This window comes from Leptosomus discolor, chromosome 1, assembly GCF_034619465.1.
Source record: "Leptosomus discolor isolate bLepDis1 chromosome 1, bLepDis1.hap2, whole genome shotgun sequence".
Taxonomy (NCBI): Eukaryota; Metazoa; Chordata; class Aves; order Leptosomiformes; family Leptosomidae; genus Leptosomus; species Leptosomus discolor.
Genome location: NC_141391.1, coordinates 93,832,421 through 93,852,949, shown reverse-complemented (window position 1 = coordinate 93,852,949; position 20,529 = coordinate 93,832,421). Strand labels below are relative to the sequence as shown.

Genomic DNA, 20,529 nt, shown 5'->3' with positions numbered 1-20,529 from the left:
CTGATGTTTTTTGCCCTTTCTTAAATATGCTTTCACAGAAATGTCACCAGCTTGGCTGATGGGCTCAGCTGTGTCCTGCCATGGCTCCATTATGGAGCCAGCTGGAACTGTCTGTGTCCTCCACAGGGCCGCTCTTCGTTGTTTCTCAGAGGCTGCCCCCTGCTACCAAAACCTGTCCACTTACATGCAATATCTGTCAAGAATGAATATTTCATATCAATTGGCCTAGGTGAAACTGGCTTTAACCCTAAGAAGCTGAACATCAGGGAAATCTGAAGACTATACTGTCATTCTACTCTGGCTTTGACAATTAATCTTTGATCTGAGATTCCCACTCTTCAGGGCACTGCACTGTGACATACAGACTTGCAGTTAACAACATGATGTAGACATGCCTGTAAGTTGCTCAGTCTGGGTATCTTAACAAGAGAACTGATGAAGATGACTTGATCAATATTTAAAAGTACCTTCTTGGAAAGGGACCTGTTCAACTGCAAACAATATAGAATAAAACTTTTATAAGAACAACAGCTTGAAGCTGGAGTTGTACAAATTCAACTGGGAAGTAGCAAAGGTGATTAGCTATTGAGGGGAAGAAACTCTTATCTGAATGACAAATGCTTTAACTGTAGGGGTTTCGCAAATCACAGAACATTGAAAATAGTACAGGAAGTGACTTCAGAAAAGTTATTTAATCCAGCCTTTTGCCTGAGATAATATGGGGTGCTTTCTCAGAAAAATGCTTCTGTTAAATGGTAGTTATCAGAAGTAATTGAAGGATGATTGGATTGCATATAATGGCCCTCAATGTATGACTGCTATGGATTGTGTTATCTAGTGATTTCTGTTTGGCTTAAACTCTACAAATTTGATCCTTCCAAACAACTTTTTATCTTTATTTTCCTACACCGAAGTATAACAAATAAAAGAGAGAGAATTTGATTGCTTGTTTTTTTTGAAAGATGGCATACACTGAGATGATAAATTAAGAATCTTTGACCCCTACAGTATATCAACTCAAGTGGTGTGGACAAAGCTAGTTGTAATAATATGAGAATTAACAAGATTATAGAACAATTCCATGAGCTGAATTTTCCCTCACTTTACATTGACCACAACACAGATGAATAGAGAAAAAAACGAAGCAACTTTGTGTTTTCCCTGATACTGGCTTTGCCACAGAAGGCAACAGTTCACAATTCAAATCAGGTTTTTCTGCTGTTGCATCAGTCAGAGGGTAAAGATCAGGCAGAATGTTCTGTATGCACCATTTCCCTATCATTCCTATTTGTGACAAGAGCAGAGTAGACTTCTTAAACCTTGATTCTTAAAGTGGCTTTGGGAGTGGATGTCTCGGGCAGTGTACTTCTCCAGGAGTCTGCAGTCCCAGGATGCATTTTCCAGGATATTTGGAATGGCAGGGTGACTTAGGAGCCTCAAACTCTGGAGGACTTAGCAACTCTTCACTGTCAAATATGGTACTGTCTGGGGGCTCTGCAGCAGAAACACGAAAGCTGTAAGAGCTAGGTTTTCAGAACTTCGAGGATTTCATCATCGATTCTCAGAACTGACATCCTGAGACTTTTGTCATTAGGAAGAACTCTGGGCAATATCATACTCCTTTATTATAGGTGTTAAGCCTAGAGATCATGCTAGATTAATTCTATTACCTATAGTTATCCTTTCTGCAATTTGGTGGGCTTTTTTCAATTCTGCTATATCTTTTTTGAGGTAAAGAGGTGCAAACAGTAATTAAGGTTTGAACCCTTTGGCTGGGATCTGGTGGCCATGTTGTTGTCTATTCCTTTTCTAATTATTCCTAACACTTTATTTGCTTTATTGGATTCTTCCCAGCACTGTGCTCATGTTTTCATGAAACTTATCTGTTGCAAATTGCAAATGGTGAGTTATAGTAACTTGAAGGCCATAATTTTATGTAAACACAGAACTGCTTTTCCTGCGTGCATCTCTTTACATCTATGTACATGGAATTTCCTCATCATTTTGTTGTCTCATAAGGTCCTCCAATCTTTGCACTGTCAACCTTTGTGCTTACAGTCTGGAGATACTTAGATCAGTAAAATTCCTTACTTTCCAGTTGTCACAGACCCTTGAGGACTCCATTGATGGCCTTCCTACGTTATGCTTCCTTGCTTCTTTCCTGTGTTCTGGTTTCCTTGTGAGTCTATAGAAAGGGACTTTGTTAGAAATAGAACAAATAAATCACTGTTGATCATGTTCTTGTTGAACTCCTCTAATCTACTCCAGTAGCTTTATAAGACAGGACGACATTTTACAGATGTTGACTCCTGCCAGTTACATCATATTTACGTAGACCTTGTTTATAGTAAATATCATTTACTATTACTTTATCCTTTAGAATTGTTTCTACTCCATTGCATGGTATAGATTTGAGGCTTAAAGGTCTCTTACCGTCCTGATCTTCCCCAAATATTTTTAAAGATACTGGTGTTCTATTTATCACCATCCAGTTTTCAGGTCCCAAGGTAGTTTTACATAAGAGTGCTATTTTTTTTTCCCCTGGTCCATCATAAGAATGAAGTAAATGATCTCCCAGAAAGTTTCCTTGACACCAGCTGTCATCCAGGGACAAATTCTGCTACTACTCCCATCAAAACAAGTTTACAGAACTTCTGCCATCGTTGTAATTGCTCAACTTACATGAAGAGATGTGTGCATTAAGTTAACTTGAAAAAGTAGCTGTTATTATGAAAGTTGTAAACTGAACGTAAATTAACATGATTCCATTGAAGACATGGTATGCTGATTGCCATTACAAGCCCTCTGCTGTACCACTTACTTGTGTAAGTATATATATGTACAATACATAATAGACATATTTCACATACCACTGTTGATTGCCTCTGCTTTAGAGTTTCCAGTTCGCAGAAAACCAGTAAGTCACACATATTTTCCCTTTGCCCTCTATTTTAATTCTTTTCTGTTTGGCTGCACAGTTCCTGTTAATTATTTAATGAGGAAGGATGATTTTGGTTGGGGAGAGGCTTCCTTTTAACTTTAGTAACGTCTATCTCTTCCAGAAAGACAACCAATAAATCTGCAGTTTATAAATATAACATTTTCCTATATTTTAAGAATTCCTTTGAAGTATTATTTAAATAATATCAGCCCGTGTAAACTAAGAAATCTCAAGATTTTACTGTAGGTTACTTTCTGCCATATCTTTCATACAGTTTGTTTGGGGTAAATTTTAAAATGTCTTTATCTACATGGAATGGCATTACAATGAAAACATAAACCAATCAGCTGACATTTTGATATGTATTTTGAGATATTCTACTTGCAAATCAAAAAATATATGTCTTTTTGTGTTTAGAGAAAGCTCTGCCCTGGTCATATGTGTAGAAAGGCAGAATACATTTAGATTCTACTGTTCTTCTGCTTTTAGAACAATGTTACTCACTGTAATTTTTCTGACCTTCATGTCGTGTTGACACATTAATCTTGAAATCAGAGAATGATTTTGAGAGCTTCAAAGTGCGAGCTTCAGCCACTAAACTTTCCTTATTGATCTTGCTTTGTGCAGGACTAATGCAAATCAAGTCTAAACTTAACACATACCTAGTCTAAACTCTCATTCCATTTGGTCTCCCCTTCTCCAGTTTCACATCAGAGACTTGAGCTGTTGTTTGTATGAGAGAACTTTGTTTTTTCTGCCTCTTAATTACTCAGCCTTAGTAATTATTCTGAAGGATTTTTTTACTCATTTCTTTCTCAATCTTCAATGTGGATTTAATTAAGAACATCTAGATCTGCCTCACAACATGCATAAAAATGTCTGACTGTCTAACTTACAAAAACCTATTCAAATATGGGAGCATGAAGTAAATAATTTGTTAACTTAGGGTAATGCTAAAAGAAAAGAGAACTTCGTGTGCTAGTGTATGTGGAAGGAAAACTAAGCTACGTGCTGAGGTCATAAAAAGCAATAAAGACTCAATATTGTTCTTTGTCTGTCTATATTGTTTTTTTATTAGAATGTTTTAAAGTGGTCTTAGGCAGGAGATTGAACTGCAACAAAGTATTTCAGAAGAAACAAATAACTTTTTTTTTTTCTAGTCCCCTTCCCTTACAAAGGCTTTAAAATGTGCTCCTGAAATGATATTTCTGAGTCACAATCTTGTGCCTATTTAAACTAATTATTATTATTATTGTTATTATTATGCTTAGGAGACAAACAAGTATAAATGTGGAATTCACTAGTCGTTTTCTGCGCCCTGCTGAAGCAGTGTTGCTACTTATCTCAAAGACTGTGGGTGGAATACATGGTGCCACACTGACGTTCTCTCTGAAATCTGAAGTCAAGTGTATTGAGCCTGCTGTAAGTTATGTGTGTATAATTAACATTGCCACAAAAATATTGTTCATCCGTATGTTGATCAAACAAAAGTGAACTGAGGTAAGAATAAAAATGTGAGTTACCATCAGCATCAGCCTTTGACCTATGAATTTTCAGGTTTGCAATTTTAGCCTATGTACATGCAGAGAAAAGCCTAGAGGTCTAAGATTCCTAAGGATAAAAGTCTCACTTAGATCCTCAATAAATTTTAAAATTTTGCACTGATTGCTCTGAAAATAAATCTGGAGCTCTTTCAGCATATGAATGCTTTTGGAAATTCCGTTGTGGAGGTGGTGGTATGCTTCAGCCTATTGATTTCAGTTGTCAGATGTAGATGGACAGCAAACTTTTGTTAGATGTTGCAAGATTTATTTGTGATTTTTAGCTTTAAACAGTCTGTAGATTTAAGATATATCCCGGAAATAGTCAGAGCAGAGGTAGGCCCATGTGTTCTAGCATTTGTGATCAAACGTTCATTGAGCAGATCTGGATAGATCCTCTTCTGAAGAACTTAGATGGTGGTTATGCCATTCTTTTTTGTTTTTACATGACTCTCTCGACACCATAGCAATAGACACCGATGTTAGAAGGGAAGGTTGAGACAAAAGAAAAAAATAGAGAACATGTAAGAATAAGAAGGAAAAAAGATGATAGCTTCATTCCTGGCCTTGCAGTATCATTTGGAAGAGTATTTAAAATGTGTTGAAATTTAATGCATGTTTTAAAAGAAATAAGCTTTAACTCTTCTGTGCTGGCAACAAACCCTAGCATTTAAATGATGTTAATTTTGTAGTCACCAGTGATCAAACACTCAGTTCTATTATTCTTTGTAATATTTTCCCATTTGTTTGTGTATTATACATGAATGTAGTTTTGCAACTTTTTCATATTGATATAATTTTTTAATTCTCTTTTAGGATATATTAAAATGCAAGTCACCATGTTATGAGCTGAAGAAAGTTATCCTGAATGTTACTAATCCCTTCAGAACTGGTGGCATGTTCAGGTACACAATGCTGTAAAGACAAATCTTTGATGATCATGCTGGTTTACCAACTCTTTTCCATAATTTTCTTTTCCTTAAAAATGTAGAACCTTGAGGCTAAATTATAGGGTTTTCCATTACCAAAATTGTTACAAGCACTATCAAATGGAAGTTATCACAATGAATAAAGAAGATAAATAAGCCTTAATTGAAATCCATCTCAGTGCAAGCAATAAAGCTAGAGCTTTAATCAAATGGAGTTCATGAACCTTGCTTGTATTTTTGTGTTTGGCTGAGGTCCAGCAGGATTCCAAAGAGAAACAAACCACGTTAATTAATAGTTGGTTATTTTTTCCGCGATCTGCTTTATCCTGCTGTTTAAATTATTAAGCATGAAGAAGAAAAAAACCATGCTTTCGCCTTGGGGCTCACATCACGATCATTTAATCTAATTTTTCATTTGTATTCATCATAGATGTAATAACTGCAGAGTTATAAATGTTTCTTTCCTCAATACAAAAGAAATAGAGTTCTGTGCCCCTTTAAAATCCATTTATGTGATCTGACTCCAAAAGCTGTAAATTCTGCACCCTAAACTAATCCTTGCCTTGCATTCAGCTATTTGTTAGGTGTTACCCATTTTATAAACCAAGTGATGTTTTCTGGTTGTTGCAGCTATCTTTTAATACTTATACATAGATATGTATTTTAAAGATTACAGAATGTTTGTACTTCAGTAAGAAAAATTAATTCAACGCTTTTTAAATTATCCATTACGTTTCTTTGTGAAGTACTGCAGCTGTTTCTCTGCCAAGAATAGAAAAGTATTTCTGTAATTTAAGATACTGTAACAAGCAATGGTCATTATTAATATTTTTTTAAATAGCAGATTCATCACTTGGGCAGAGAATCAGCTAATGCTGATGTAAATTATCATGTCTACAGAAAATTTTTAGTTCAGATCCACAGCTAGTGCTAAGCTAGTTGATATTGGCTTCTGTATTTTTACTGTGTGCTCTGCAATCTTCCTTCTATTTTCACTGTTGCCTGAGAGTGCAGAGAAAGTGCAGAAGTATATTTTAAAATTAGTGAATTAAGTGTACTGGTGCCACGTAACAAAAATTCTACAGTGATACCAAAAATTAATTCCTGACCAATGAGTAGGTCAATGGATTATCCAGTACTTAGAGTGGAAATAATACGTGCACAGTATAATGTATGTAAAAGGAAAGAAGATCAGGATCTTGTAGGAAAAACTGAAGTGAAGCAGTTGCTTGTGGTTTGTCAGGGAAGTCACAATTTACCTTAATGGAGTCATTATTTATAAAAGCAAAATAAAAATACTGAGCTTTTTTTCTTCAAATTTAGACAAATCAATTATTCAATCATTTAATTTAGGACAGATAATAGTATAAATTTAGACATTTATTTCAAATTAAAATATGTATATACCTTAATATTGAAATGTGCATTATTTGTCTGTTTTAAAAATGTTCTTCTTTTAAAGTATTTTGAAAAAAATTTGAAAATTGTCTGTATGTTATGACATGGCTGCTACAAATCAATCTATGGTGTTGATGAGGTAGTAATTTGCAATATTTAAGACTAACCCTTGAACAAGTGTCTCAGGACACTGCATGCTTACATGAGCTTTAAAAATTGTGGCCTAAATTGTGCAAAATGTTTTAAGTTATTAAATGAAGAAGAATTAATAAATTATTAAATGAGGGTTTTAAAAATCTGTTTAAAAATTTTTTTACAGTACTTTTAAGATATGTCCAATTGAAAATAATAAGTTTCTTACCAAGCCTTCACTTAAAAGTTAGAATAAACTGAATTTTGTCTTCATTCTTCAAGCTAAAAATGCAGTGATTATGTGTACTTGCCATACTCCAGGGTCATTTTGCTGGAATCTACAAGTTATTTAATGCAGCCAGAGCAAGTATATCAAGCTAGGCAAGTAAAGAAACCGCAAACGTTCAGGTAAGTTCTAAATGGCAATTGCTAATTATAATATATTGAATTATACAATTCTATTAGTATTACATCTTTATGTCATATGCATACCTGTTTTAAAGATTATAGATTAGGTCATGGAAATATTGCAGAATTATGTAGCATTTAAAAAACACTTTACAGATAACTTACTCAAACAGTGGAGAAAAGATAAATATGGTATAAAAGATAAAAATGCATGTAATGTGCCATTTGGAGAAATTGTTAGAGAAACTAGGATTGAAAGGTGAACTATTGATGCTGGGATAGGGCCAACCATGGTGACCTAGGTGACTGAAATGCTGAAAACTAGTTCTAGTTCACTGCTACAGGATTAGTTTTGATTCTTGGAATGAGGAAGGTAGAGATGTTTGAAAGTATAACGGTAAGGTCAGGTTTTTATTTATAAATAGGCAGTCTATAGAATTCTAATTGTGCTGAAGTGTAGAATGTTACGGGTTCAGTAATCACCCCTATGATTACAGACTCCTGGAGATATCAGAATAAAGGATTATTAGTGCAGATATATTGTTGTAAATTGATATACTTTTGTGTCTAGGCATTATTGCTTAACCAACCACGGACAGATTTTCTAACATAGGAAATCTGGAAGGAGAAGGAGAGTTCAAAGTAAGATCAGTAAAGATAATAAAATAGCAAAGAATAAAAAACAGAGAGCAGCTGGAATGGGAGTCAAGGAGAGGTATAAAGAAAAATCTATGCTTAAGACTTATAGTCTGAAATAACTGTTAGACAGTGAGATAAATACCAATAAGCTTAGATGAAGAAGCAGAAATCTTTGCGGGCATTGAAGAGGTGAGATGTAAATCAGAATCACTGATAGTCAGGGTTAAAGGAGAAAGAATCAAAAAAGTTTGAGAACTAAAATTTGTGTCACTCTCTAGAAATGGCCCAGTATAGAAAAAGAGCTACCACAAATATCTAAAACAAATGTTTGGAACTTGCCAGATATTAAGAATTCCACTGTTATTTTAATAATTGACAGTTTAATAACTCTATTTTTCAGTCATAGACTGAAAATGTTAATTCTAAGTCTTTTTGATGATAGATTTTTGGCAATTTATTTATAGAGATCCATTTCTCTAGTCTTCTGTCACTTCAACCATGTTTTATAATTATTTATTCATAGAGCAGTATTTATAATCATCAGTTGGAATAAGATAGTTGCTGAAAAAAACCCCAATGGAAGTTAGAAGTCAGCCTTCAGGAAAGATAACCAAAGTGCAGATGATCAAGTTTCTCCTCATAGAGGCAGGGTCTAATGTTGAAAACACACTATTAGCAGCCCTCTCACTATACATGTGAAAAATACTCCAGCCCAGAAATACTACAAGAAAGAGTAATTTAGCCGCCAGTACACGATTACGTAGACATTTTAGGTCGTTATATTCAATGACATTCTGTCCCTCATTTGTGTTCTGTGGGCTGCACTGATTGCCAGTGTCCTGTGTGCTCTGTGCACTTACAGCTAAGTTACACTTATCAGGTGTGCTACAATAGGTGAACTTCCAATGATTAAGGATTGTTAGTTTTGAAATGTGCAGCCAACGTCAGCACAATGATTTTCGTACAAAACTTGCAGATGTGTTTAGCAAGGCCTGTATCCAAAGGGAAAGAGACATGCCTGTTTCATGTAATACATGTTAGAAAAAAGAGTCTGGGTGTGACTGCTCTGATAAGATCTCCGAACTCTCAGCCTGCTAAGCAAGTTTTGGACTGATTTGATTGGACGTTACTTCTGTACATGTTTTCTTTTTTTGCCAAAAAGACATTTGGACTTCTTTGAATGTAATAAAGAATAAATGTTTGTATCTCCTATGCTATCAGTTCTGATGGGGGAGATAGATAACATTTAGAGCTCAAATACCATTAGCATATCTTCAATTTAAGCAAGAGGAGAAATAAACTGGAAAACTGTGTAACTCTTAGGACAAAACAGTGATTTTTCTAAAACTGCTATCCAAGCCCTCTTAGAAAGAAAGAAAAAATAATAGAGCCACTCTGGTAACGCCATCAATGTCAACAGATTTTACTAGTATAATGTCCTTAGAGGTATCAGAAGCTGTTGAAATAGAAAAGGATTTTTCGTCATCCTGCGTATTTCAGGTTAATTTATCCCTAGGAAATAAATCAGTCTAAAAAGTGTATATTTAGTTACACATCCAGGCCACACTCTTATGAAATTGATTTGAGGGCATCTTAATTCTTTAGAAATCTCCAGTATTGGAGATTTATTTGCTATGATTTTAGATGTTTCTGTTATCTGAGATAATAAAAGCCACTTAGGTGCTCTTTTTAACAGGATTTTTTCTTGAACGGAACATAACAAACTTCTGGAATTTTTGTTAAAAAATTAGTATGTGTGCAATTCATAACTGATCAGTGAGAAAGTTGTGTCTGCAATAATTTTTATTATTTTGATAGATCCAGAAAATGCTTTCTACAAAATGGGGGTGTATTACTCTCAACTGCTCCATAAGCTTAAAACTACTGTAAAATCAGTGCTTATACTCTTAAGTAGTTGTGCCTAAATGTTTGGTGTCATTTGCATGCTTTGATACTAGCAACCATCTGTGAAGGTCCAAGTGGGTCTCTTGGTCTCATAGTTCCTTCTGTGTCCTCTTTCATGACAGATGTGTCAGTCACACCACTGTTACAAGCTTTACCTGGCAGGTCACCCTGTTACCTACCACCTTACCCCTCTGGCAGTATCACAGACACTCAAAATGATGTAATTCATACCAAAGAGGAGACCGACCCTTTAGTCATTGTGGCATGGGCTCATCATACTGTAAATGGAAAGATATCCCAATCTGAAGGTAGAGCTCAGATGAACTATATCCTTACTGGGACACAGTGCTATCTAAGCCAAAAATCTGACAGTAGCCCATGTCTGAGGCAGGGTGTCATTCGGTGGTTGTAGGCAAGAATTCTTTGTCCATGAGGCCCTGAATGATGTTTGGTGAGAAGGATAGTATTTTTAATTTCATCCAGTTGACAAGAGTTTTTCTTTTAAGAATACTGTGATACATGTGCCTGGATTTTTTTCAAGTTATGCATTTTTCTATGCTTTTCCAAGCCTTTCACACTTCAGTTGTTATCCTTGGTCTACATCTGTGTGTCAGCATGGTCTGCTCCCTGTGGGAGAAGGAGAACCAGGTGGAGAGGTGCACACCACATGTCCCAGGAATTCTAATATAAAACTGCCCACAAGTAGTTTTCAAGCATGTTGGTATTTTAAATGATGCCCGTTAGAAAAAAGTATTGGATGACAGTAAAAGTTCAAGGTTAGATTTAATAGCTAACTTATCCTTCATAGATTTCCTTCAGTAAAACTAAGTGGCAAAGGTATATATTGACTAATAGACCTAATCTAAGACCATGGCTAAGCAGTTTAGAGTATGCATTATGGTTATAAGAATAGCTCGTGATCGCACAGATTGATTTACAAAAAAGACTGTGAATGTAGATAAATATTTTTACATGAAGAAAAGCTCGTTCTGGAACAATAAAAGAACAAATAATGAATTTCAAATCAAGCTTTGCAGAATGTTGTAAATAGCTTGTTAATGGTAAATTATTTACTTATTTTTACCAGAGATATCAGGAATTCAAAATATTTTTAATTTTCTGAATTTTGTTCTAATACTTTTTGTTCTAAGCAGTTTCATGTGTCAAGGACTTACATTATACAGAATACCTGTATTTTCTGACGAATAGGGTAAAGAAAAAATTAAGATCTAAAAGGCACCATTGTTTCTTTGTGTAATACAGGTTATGAGATAAAGCATTCATCCCTGTTATTTCAGAAAATATGGTTTAGAAATACACTATCAGGAGTTGTCAGATTTCAGATTAATATTTGATATATTAGAAATTAATCTATACTAATGTAAGCCATACTACCTCTTTTGGGCAGCTCCTGTTTTACTTTCTGTCCTAGTCTTTGTTCTGAGATCACAAACTGTCCTAGAGAGTGTGGAAACTGGCAAATATCTTAGATGTTAGCTTTATGTTCAAATGTTTCAGTGTTTTCAGTGCATTAATAAGCAGTTCCTTCTATCCTTTTTCTCTCAAATAAAGCGTTTTCTTGCTTCTGTCTCCTAAAGTTCGTTGATGAAGTTGCTGTTCTGTGGGCTTAAGATTTCCTCATGGTGCCTGGCACTTTTTATTTTTCTTTTTACCTCAGTAATATACAAAATCTGGAACTGGAAGGGACTGAAAAGGTTATCTAGTAAATTCTGCTCCAAATAGAGAAAGAAAAGTAGTTTTCCTTTTCCAAGAATTTGTTGGATGGAAAACAGAGTAACTGGCTTGTTTGGACCCCGGACCACCAGCACCACTGCACATATAGCTATGATGATGATGCAAACTACTTATGCTATCTGCATGGATGATTTTGCTTTTGATCTTGATTTTTGGCATACGTGATAACATGATAAGCCCAGCCTCTTTGTGGTACTATGTAGGAAGAGGTGACTGACAACTCAGAGGTGATAGCTACTAAACTGTTTCTTACTGGTGCACAAGTATGGAAGTAGGTTGGAACTAGATGATCTTTAAGGTCCCTTCCAAACCGTTCTATGATTCTGTGATTCTGATTTGTAGTACAAGGGTGAACTTTATGGTTTAGACTAAACCATAGCAAGGATGAATTGGAAGTATTCACAATTACCATTTTCTCTGTTGCAACAAGGTCTTTGTATGAAGCAATTGAGAGGTGTACTCCTAAACCAACCCTGACTTGTACCTTACTCTTGCAGAACTTTTTGTTCGTTTAATGCGCAGTAAAATAACCTTACTTTGGAAGGGACAAGTCATGTTTGCAAAAAAAACAAAAGAAATGAGAGGCAGTTTGTGAAGTTGCTTGGTCATCATTCCCTTTGTTAAACTGAATGTCTTATAATAGCTGAGTTATCAGACTTAGAGACCTGATTCACAGTGTGATATAATGTGCTTAGTCTCACAGGTAGACCACTCATCCTTTAAGACTGTGTACACAGCACATGCATAAACTTGATGCTGGAGCTTGTCTTGGGTTCTTCAGTGATATTTTTCATACACTAGAGTTCAGTGTTAACAGAGAGTAGAATGATTGGTATGTAAGTTGTGATAGAACACAACTGTGGGCTTAATACCATAGAATCACAAAATTATTTAGGCTGAAAAGGACCTTAAAGGTCATCTCATTCCAAACCCCCCTGCTATGGGCAGGGACGCCTTCCACTAGACCAGGTTGCTCAAAGCCCCATCCAACCTGGCCAACCTGTTCCAATGTCTTGCGACCCTCATCATAAAGAAATTCTTCTTTATATCTAATCTAATTCTAACCTCTTTTGGTTTAAAACTGTTACCCCTTGTCCTATCACTACAGGCCTTGGTAAAAAGTCTCTTTGTTTCTTATGCCCCCCCTTTAAGTATTGAAAGGCCATAATAGGGTCTCCCTGGAGCCCACTTTTCTCCAGGCTGAACAATCCCAAGCCTTTCATCCTTTCTTCATAGAAGTGTTTCACCCCTCTGACTATTTCTGTGGCCCTCCTCTGGACCTGCTTGAGCAGGTCCATGTCTTTCTTACACTGAGGGCCTGAGAGCTGGACGCAGCACTGCAGGTGGGGTCTCATCAGAGCAGAGTAGAGGGTGAGAATCACCTCCCTCGACCTGCTGGCCATGCTTCTCTTGATGCAGCTAGGATGCGATTGGCTTTCTGTGCTGCGAGCACACGTTGCTGGCTCATATCTAATTTTTCATTCACCAGTGTCCCCAAGTCCTCCTCCACAGGGCTGCTCTCAAGCTATTCATCTCCCCATCTTTACTGATACTAGGGATTTGCCTGACCTGGGTGCAGCAAATAGTGTAGACGTATTTTGAGGCAGCTTTAAGCTATTCTGCCTAATTCATTTCCTTATTTCTCCATGTATTGAAAGAGGATGTGTTGAGCCAGACTGTGAGTATAAACATGCTTCTTATACATTCCTAATATTAACTATATTCCTTTTCTTTTTTTTTTAATTATTGAATGAGATGTTATTTATTTTTGTTACAGAATGAAACACAATGTTCATGTCTTCCACCACACAGTTTTATTTCTCTTTCCCTTCGTTTACCTGCAGGTGCTTTGTTCATTGGGGTGAGAAAAAATGTGTAGAGACACACTCAATACCGTGTCAAATCAGTGCAAGGAGTTTCCCTGTCATTCAACTCTGAAAATAGGACTTATTCAATGTATAGTTCACCCCAGTGAAGAAATGTGTTGTACCTTGTATGTTATCAATGTGTACTGTATTTCCATGTAATATGTTTGTTATGTTATTTTTTGATGCAGCAATTTGTTATTTTTACAGTGATTTTTCTGCTGTAGTCTCTGGTTTTGCAATCATGACTTGGCATTCTGATTCAAAGATAAAGCATTGAAAGAAATGATGTTTTATATAATGTTTGTATTTATGTATTTTTATGTGAGATACTTATTTGTAAGTACAAGATAAATAGTATGTTGTATTCTCATACCTCAGAGATCATTTTCCTTTTTGAAAAATGGCCTTTAAGTATAGATGTTAAAATGTATCTCTGGGGTAACATATTCTGAGAATTTTACAAGACCATTTATTTAATGTTGTGATTTTTTTCTTATCCCAGCAAGATTAACTTTTTATTTTAAGAGAAATCCAATAGCTTTCAAATGCTATATGTCATAATTGTTTTCTATGAGCTGGTTCATCAAATTTTACTGCTAGGGGAGAATGACACTTATGTGTGGGTAATATTAAACCAGAGTCTAGAGCTGAAACACACAGTATTTTTTTGAGATGCATTACTGTATAGTTTTCAGCATCTATGAGCTCTGCTTGTTGTAAATTAACAAAACTCTCCTTCCATAAATGTAACTGCACAGTCTTAACTGCTGTCAACAATGGTAGAAATTATTTGTGAAGAAGGATAGAAAAAGATATAAAGTCATATCAAGGAAATACGATGGTAAGAAACATAATTTTCTTTGGGAGGATGGGAATAAGCAAAGAAGTTGTTGCAAGTTGTTTTTTCAAGTATATCAGTTCTTTTCAAATACACTTGAAAAGCAGTATTGTAATGAACAGAGTTAAGTTGTTTGGGTTAAGGTTCATCCCCTTCACTGCTTTCTCAGCAAATCCTTGATTGCATTAGGTTCTGTGTGAATGATTAACTGCACTGTAAGTGAATATAGATCATTCTTGTAGCCTTGGTGGAAAAGAGGTACAGAGGGACCAAGTTTCTGCTCCTGGGCTTTCTCATGCTCTCTTTTCAGGGCTATAACCTTCTGGAAATGAACCTTGCGTGTGAACTAAATTAACTGAAACAAGAAGATAATTATTTTTAGTAGAAATTTCTTGGAGAGCTTCTCTTATGAGATTTGATGCTTCCTAGCAAGATCATGAACTACATATTTTACGTCTTTAATTCCTCATTGTGTGGTATGAATTCCCCAAATACTTACTCAAAGAACCAAGAGTAAAATTAGCCTTTGTACAGAAAATCATGGAAAATTATGTTTATATTCTATGAGCAGAAACGTAAAACGTGTACAAAAGTCTAAAGTAAATTTCAAGTGGTGGTGTTTTTTTGTATAATAATTCTGGTCAAGAAAGAAAGAAAGATAAAAAGAAATAATCTAAGAATGTTTTAGGTAATTAATTCCACTCCAATATTAAAAAGACGATGATTTTGAGAATGGCAAATGTAAGATGCCAAATTCATCATCATAAGGAAGAGAAATCATTTATACCAGGTAGAGATAGTGGCAACATCAGTGCCCTATTTTTAGCCATGAAATATGCAAATGTTCCACTGTCTATGTTGCACTTCTTCTTAAACAATTATGCTCTGTTTCCTCTAAGAAAAAAATCATGGCTCACAAGTTTTAAATATTTTGTCTACTATTGATTTGTTGCAGTTTGTGAATCCCTGATACACAGAATTGTGGGATTCCAATGGGATTTTTTCTGATGCTTTAAATGTGGATTTTGTGCTTACTGGATTGAATTTGGATAACTCTTAACATTTATTAGAGTTAATGTAAAATCCATGTTTTATGTAGCTTAACTGATTTAATGTGTTAAAAAAAGGGATGTCTTATTTAAATAAGAGAAATAGTAGGTTTCCTGTTATGGTTTTTAAACATATTGATATCCTGGGCCTTGGTGAGGGTAGATAACATTGTATAAAAACACCCCAGTTTTATAATAAGATATGTTTTGATGTGTTTTTTACTATTACAGTGTGGCTGTCTGCCTTAAAAAAATCTAAATAAATAAATAAGCAAGCAAACAAATAAATAAATAAATATGAACTTCCATGTTATTTTTAAACTTGAATTTACAATATTAGATTTTTATTTAAAAATCTACAGGGAAAACATGCTGAAATAGTGTATCTTGAAGAACAGAAGTACTTATTTTAAATACTTAAATTAGAAAGTTGCATTTAGTGTAAACTTTTCTAAATTATTTAGAGAAATTTGTACTGGTGAGGTCTAGTAGTACAAAACCCAAAGCATTACTGTTTTAGATTCCAAACGGAAATTATGAGACATCTTTTAAAGCTGACAAAATGTAGTAATAACTCCTAATAACATAGGAGTTATTGAAATGGTTGACTTGCAGATTAAAAAATTTATTCTTCATTGTTAATATTCTATGCAAAGTCTCCACATTTAAGAATACGTATAAATAGAATATTAAAACATAAGGTAAAAAATATCTCTTATTAATGCTCTATTGACTTTACTGTCTAGGAAGAGTCAAATATAGGACTTTATAAAGCACCAAGCCTCTCATTTCTTTTACTATTGAAAAATCAGACTTCCAAGTGATGAACTTCTTGTGCATTTCCAGCTAGAATATATAGTTTACTTTCTGTTCGATTGTAAAAATGCAATTTATTAAGTAGATGAAGAAGGGAAAAGAGGAATAATTCATTGCAATTACAATATATTACATTTAAAATAATATTCCCCACAGGTAAAGTTTTCAAATTTAGGCAGTGAAATACTGATGTCTCCAAGGACAGAAATCTGCAGTTTCATTGAGCAATAAATAAGAACAACAGAAATAAAACCATTAACATTTTAATTGGAAAAACTGAAATGAGATAACATTTCAACAGTGTTGCGTTCCAGGACATGAAAGCAATTAAGGCCTGAACCTTCTTTAGGATATGGTAGTGTTGCTCCTGCATATGTGCAGACTTCCGTTGAAATGAGTGGAGAGCTCTGCACAGGGCCTGGGTTTCTTGTATTTCTCCAGGCCTAAGCAATGAAACGAAAAAAAAAGGAATTCATTAGCTTTATTTGACATTTGTCGAACTGATGTTGGAGAATTTGTATTGTACCCCTTGAGTCAAATCAGGCACACATTTCTGCTTATATATGAAGATTTCATTAACAAATGCATTGGACAGAGACCTACTGCCAGAAGCAGTTCTACAAGGAGTCTGCAGAGATCTGACAGGAGCCGATTCCTTATGTACACTTGCACCAACACCAATCCTGTGAGCGTCAGCATCAGGCTTCTTAAACGGGTGTTTAGTTCATCCCCTGGCACCAGATCTGTTTACCAAAAGTTGCTCCTAAGCACATGCATTCCTTGATCCAGTGCTGCAAGACAACGCTGCATCATTTCTTATCTCTTCGGTAAAGGAAACTTCACCACCTTAGAGGGAGTTGTTCTGTCTTTGGCATTCCTGCTTCCAGCCACTTAAGCCTTCTTGCCCTCCATGCCAGATTGTTCCTTGGTCCTGAATTATAATTGCTTAGCAGTTAAAACTTGAATTTCCCCTTCACTGGATAGAGATGGTGTTGGATGGTATAAGAAAGAGAGTTTAAATTTAGAGTAGAGTTTAAACCGTGGATTCTGACACAAGAATAATGACTAGTGGTACATCCAAGGCTTCCAGTAAACCAAAGCCATAGGCTAGAATTTTCATATACTAGATCGTTGTGATTTTTTTCATATATAACCTGCTAGCATGTTTTCTAAGTAAGCTAATAAATGTATAATATTTGCCTAAAAATGTGCGTCACACACACACACACACACAAAACCTGTTATTCTATAACATACAGGTATATAACCTGGAATTACAATGAGTGTTTAAAAAAAATTCTAACTTTAAATGTCTTATTTTTATTGTTTCTAAATGTTAATGTTATGTTAAGGTACTATGACCCCTAGGTAGGCAGATAAAAGTGAAAAGATTGAGGTAGCTCTCAGGATGTTTCCTGGATAAGGTAATAGAGTTAACATGAATAAAGCAGAAGGCTAATCTCTTTTTGAAGGGAAGACTGTTGAGCTAGAAAAAGGTAGAGAGCTGCAGAAAAAATGGGGACTTAAAAAGAAGTTTAGGTAAGAGGGCATCTAGCCTCTGAAGTGTGTTCTGATATGAGGCGAAGACTTATTTTTGCAAACCAGTTTCTGTAAGAAGCAGCAGTCTAAAGGCATGTCCACAAGGTCTATGAATGTAAGTCCTAGAGTAGGCACAATGTATCTGAGCTGAATTTCGTCTGCAGATATTTAGATGTACTTCTATCGAGTTGTTTTTGGGGGAAACATTGGAAAGACTGAATGGAAGACAACTGAGAGCATCAGAGGAATGCAAGGCCTTGCCACTTCAGGATGTGCTGGGGAACAATTTGTTGCCTTTCCCCACAGGATATTGAAATGATGAAAAGAAAAATTGGGACTGAAATCCTCCAAAAGTGTTATTGGGCAGGAGTGGTTTTGACTGGCAAAATATAATTGTGTTTCTTTTTTTAACATGGAATTTTGCTTATATGAATATTACAGAGATATACTAGTTAATTGAAGAGAGCATGTTCTGACACTGCTGTAAATACAACTGCTCACTTAAGTGAAAGAGGTGGTATTTAACGTTATTAGTAGGTAGATGGTTCCAAAATGTGGTTTTGTTGGGTTTTTTTTTGCTTCCTTCAAAATATTTGCTTTTCCAGTGTTTATTCATAAAAGGCGAATGAAGATATCTGTTAGTAATAGAAATGTCCAGCTTTAGAACATTGCTTTCATTTTTATTTTTTCCTTTTAGTTCTGAAAATAACATATTAAATTTTAAAAATGGTGACCTGCCTGAAGATCCAAATGAAGAGAACAACTTAAATTGCTGTAAGTACCTCTATACAATACCTCTCGTGTCACTACAGTAGAAATTAGATTATCTACATAAGCAGGATTATGACATCTAAAATAAGTTCAGTAATTGTTATTTCAGGGTATGCTCAGTAACTATTATTTATAGGAGAGTTTATATTCTGATGTATATAATGAAATCATTCCTAAAGTTGCACTGTAGTCCTAATGATTTTACCATTAAAAAAAAAAAAAAAAGTAAATATATTTTTCTTTTTTTAAGGGCCTGTGGGCTGGCTTCATGGGACTCTAATGTGGAGCCTTTGCAGCTTACCTAATTTATTTTTGAAAATACTCATCAACAGGAATTTTGCATTTCTTGTTCTTATTTCCTATGAAATATCAGTCAACGGTTCCGTTAAAACATGAATCTAGAGCTACAGCCTTTTCTGAGAGTGTTGCAAGTTCACTTGAGCAAAATTTGTAGGATGGCCTTATGGAATTAATTTTGTCCCTTTGGAAAATATTGTTGTTTTTTATGGCTTCAATCAGATTGGAGCTACAGAGACATTTTTGAGAGCATTTCATGTCTTTTGAAACAAAAATACATTTTCATTTCTTGTAGATGTGTATTTCTGCTTTGAGAATAATTCCCCTTCATTCTTTCAACAACTTGGTGAACAAAACCTAAACAAGTGTCTTCTGTACATATTTTACACTGTGATTTGAGAGAATAGAGAATATGTACTATTAAGAGTCAAGAGTCGTAAGTTGGAGAGCAATAGAAATTAGGAGTGTTTTTTGCTTTTGGGGTAACCATAATAAAAAGGAAGAAAACTGAAAAAAAAATATCTAAATTATTTATTCAATGTTACTTCTTTGGCAGCTGTTTTAATTTCACGGAATCCAGAAAGTGAAGAGGGAGGGCTCTCACAAGACTAATTCAATCTGCTCCACAGTTTGACATACTTTGAATGAGGAACACTTGAACAGGAGACAAGTTTGGGAGTTTGTGCCTTATTTAATCAAAAATTAGTTGCTGTTAGGGCTGCTGTACCCTATTTGATGGAAGGATAAGAATGGGACTTCAGTCCTGTTGGTGGTTTTTTTTTTTTTTTTGGTGGGTGTTTTTGGTCATTGTTAACGTAGGTTTTAGAAACATCAGTTTCATATGAAATTCAACAGTTGGTTAAAGCATGAATATTGCGAAATTTGTATTTTTATTATTTGGAAAATAATTTGGGCTGTGGAAGAGAAAAGGTAGGTGGTGGCTGTGCCTTTCTTCAGCTTGGCTCTTGGTGTTTTTGAGGGGTGGATCAGTTCTATTTAACTGGCCAGAGTTTGGGATAGATTTCTTACATGATCTTCCCGTCTTTCTGTTGCCTTCACTTTTCACTTCTATTCTTAAGTTTGATGAACTTCCTAGAAAGCTAAACAGCCAAGCTTGAATCAAAGTCTGGTTCTAGGTTGATCTGCATTACCAAAATATGCTTAGCAGATGAAAAAACATACAGTGAGAAAGTAGTCAGACTCTGCCACATTCAGTCCTAAGATTTTTAGTGTCTTATGAAGAAAGCACTTTCGCACCATAATGCTTTCGTGAAAGCAACACAAAGAAAGCAAGCTTGCCAGTATTTCATTTTTGTCCATTCTGAAGGATTTCAGACTATATCATACCATAGTTACTACTACTGAGAGCAAGATTGTTTCTTTAAATAGAAGTGAACTGTGCTCTTCTTTCTGGGAGGAGTAGTCATTTGCTTATAGGCTGTACATCCTTAAAGTGTTTTTGATGGTGAGAACTGCCTGTTTTGCCTGGTTTTGTTTCAGTGCACAGAATAAGAACACAAGTAGTAGCAAAATCTCTTTAAATAATACAGCATGCAATATTGCAGGACATTTACACAAGTATAATCGTAAATATTGATTAAAGGTGTGCCTTAAATACTGATTACTACAGGAGGCTGTATAGAGTATCCTTATATTTAAACTCAGGCAGCTACATTATTTTACAACCCAAGCTGTTGTACCTA

At 35.1% G+C, this 20,529-nt stretch overlaps 1 protein-coding gene across 1 annotated transcript in view; it reads left to right on the top strand.

Annotated features, from left to right (window-relative positions):
- Positions 1–20,529, top strand: part of CFAP47 (cilia and flagella associated protein 47) — a 345,415-nt gene that overhangs the window by 127,623 nt on the left and 197,263 nt on the right. The window contains exons 38-41 of the mRNA XM_086482089.1: positions 4,213–4,363; positions 5,299–5,387; positions 7,263–7,349; positions 18,456–18,532. Of these exons, the coding sequence (XP_086338215.1) occupies positions 4,213–4,363; positions 5,299–5,387; positions 7,263–7,349; positions 18,456–18,532 (404 nt within the window). The remainder of the gene's footprint in view (positions 1–4,212; positions 4,364–5,298; positions 5,388–7,262; positions 7,350–18,455; positions 18,533–20,529) is intronic.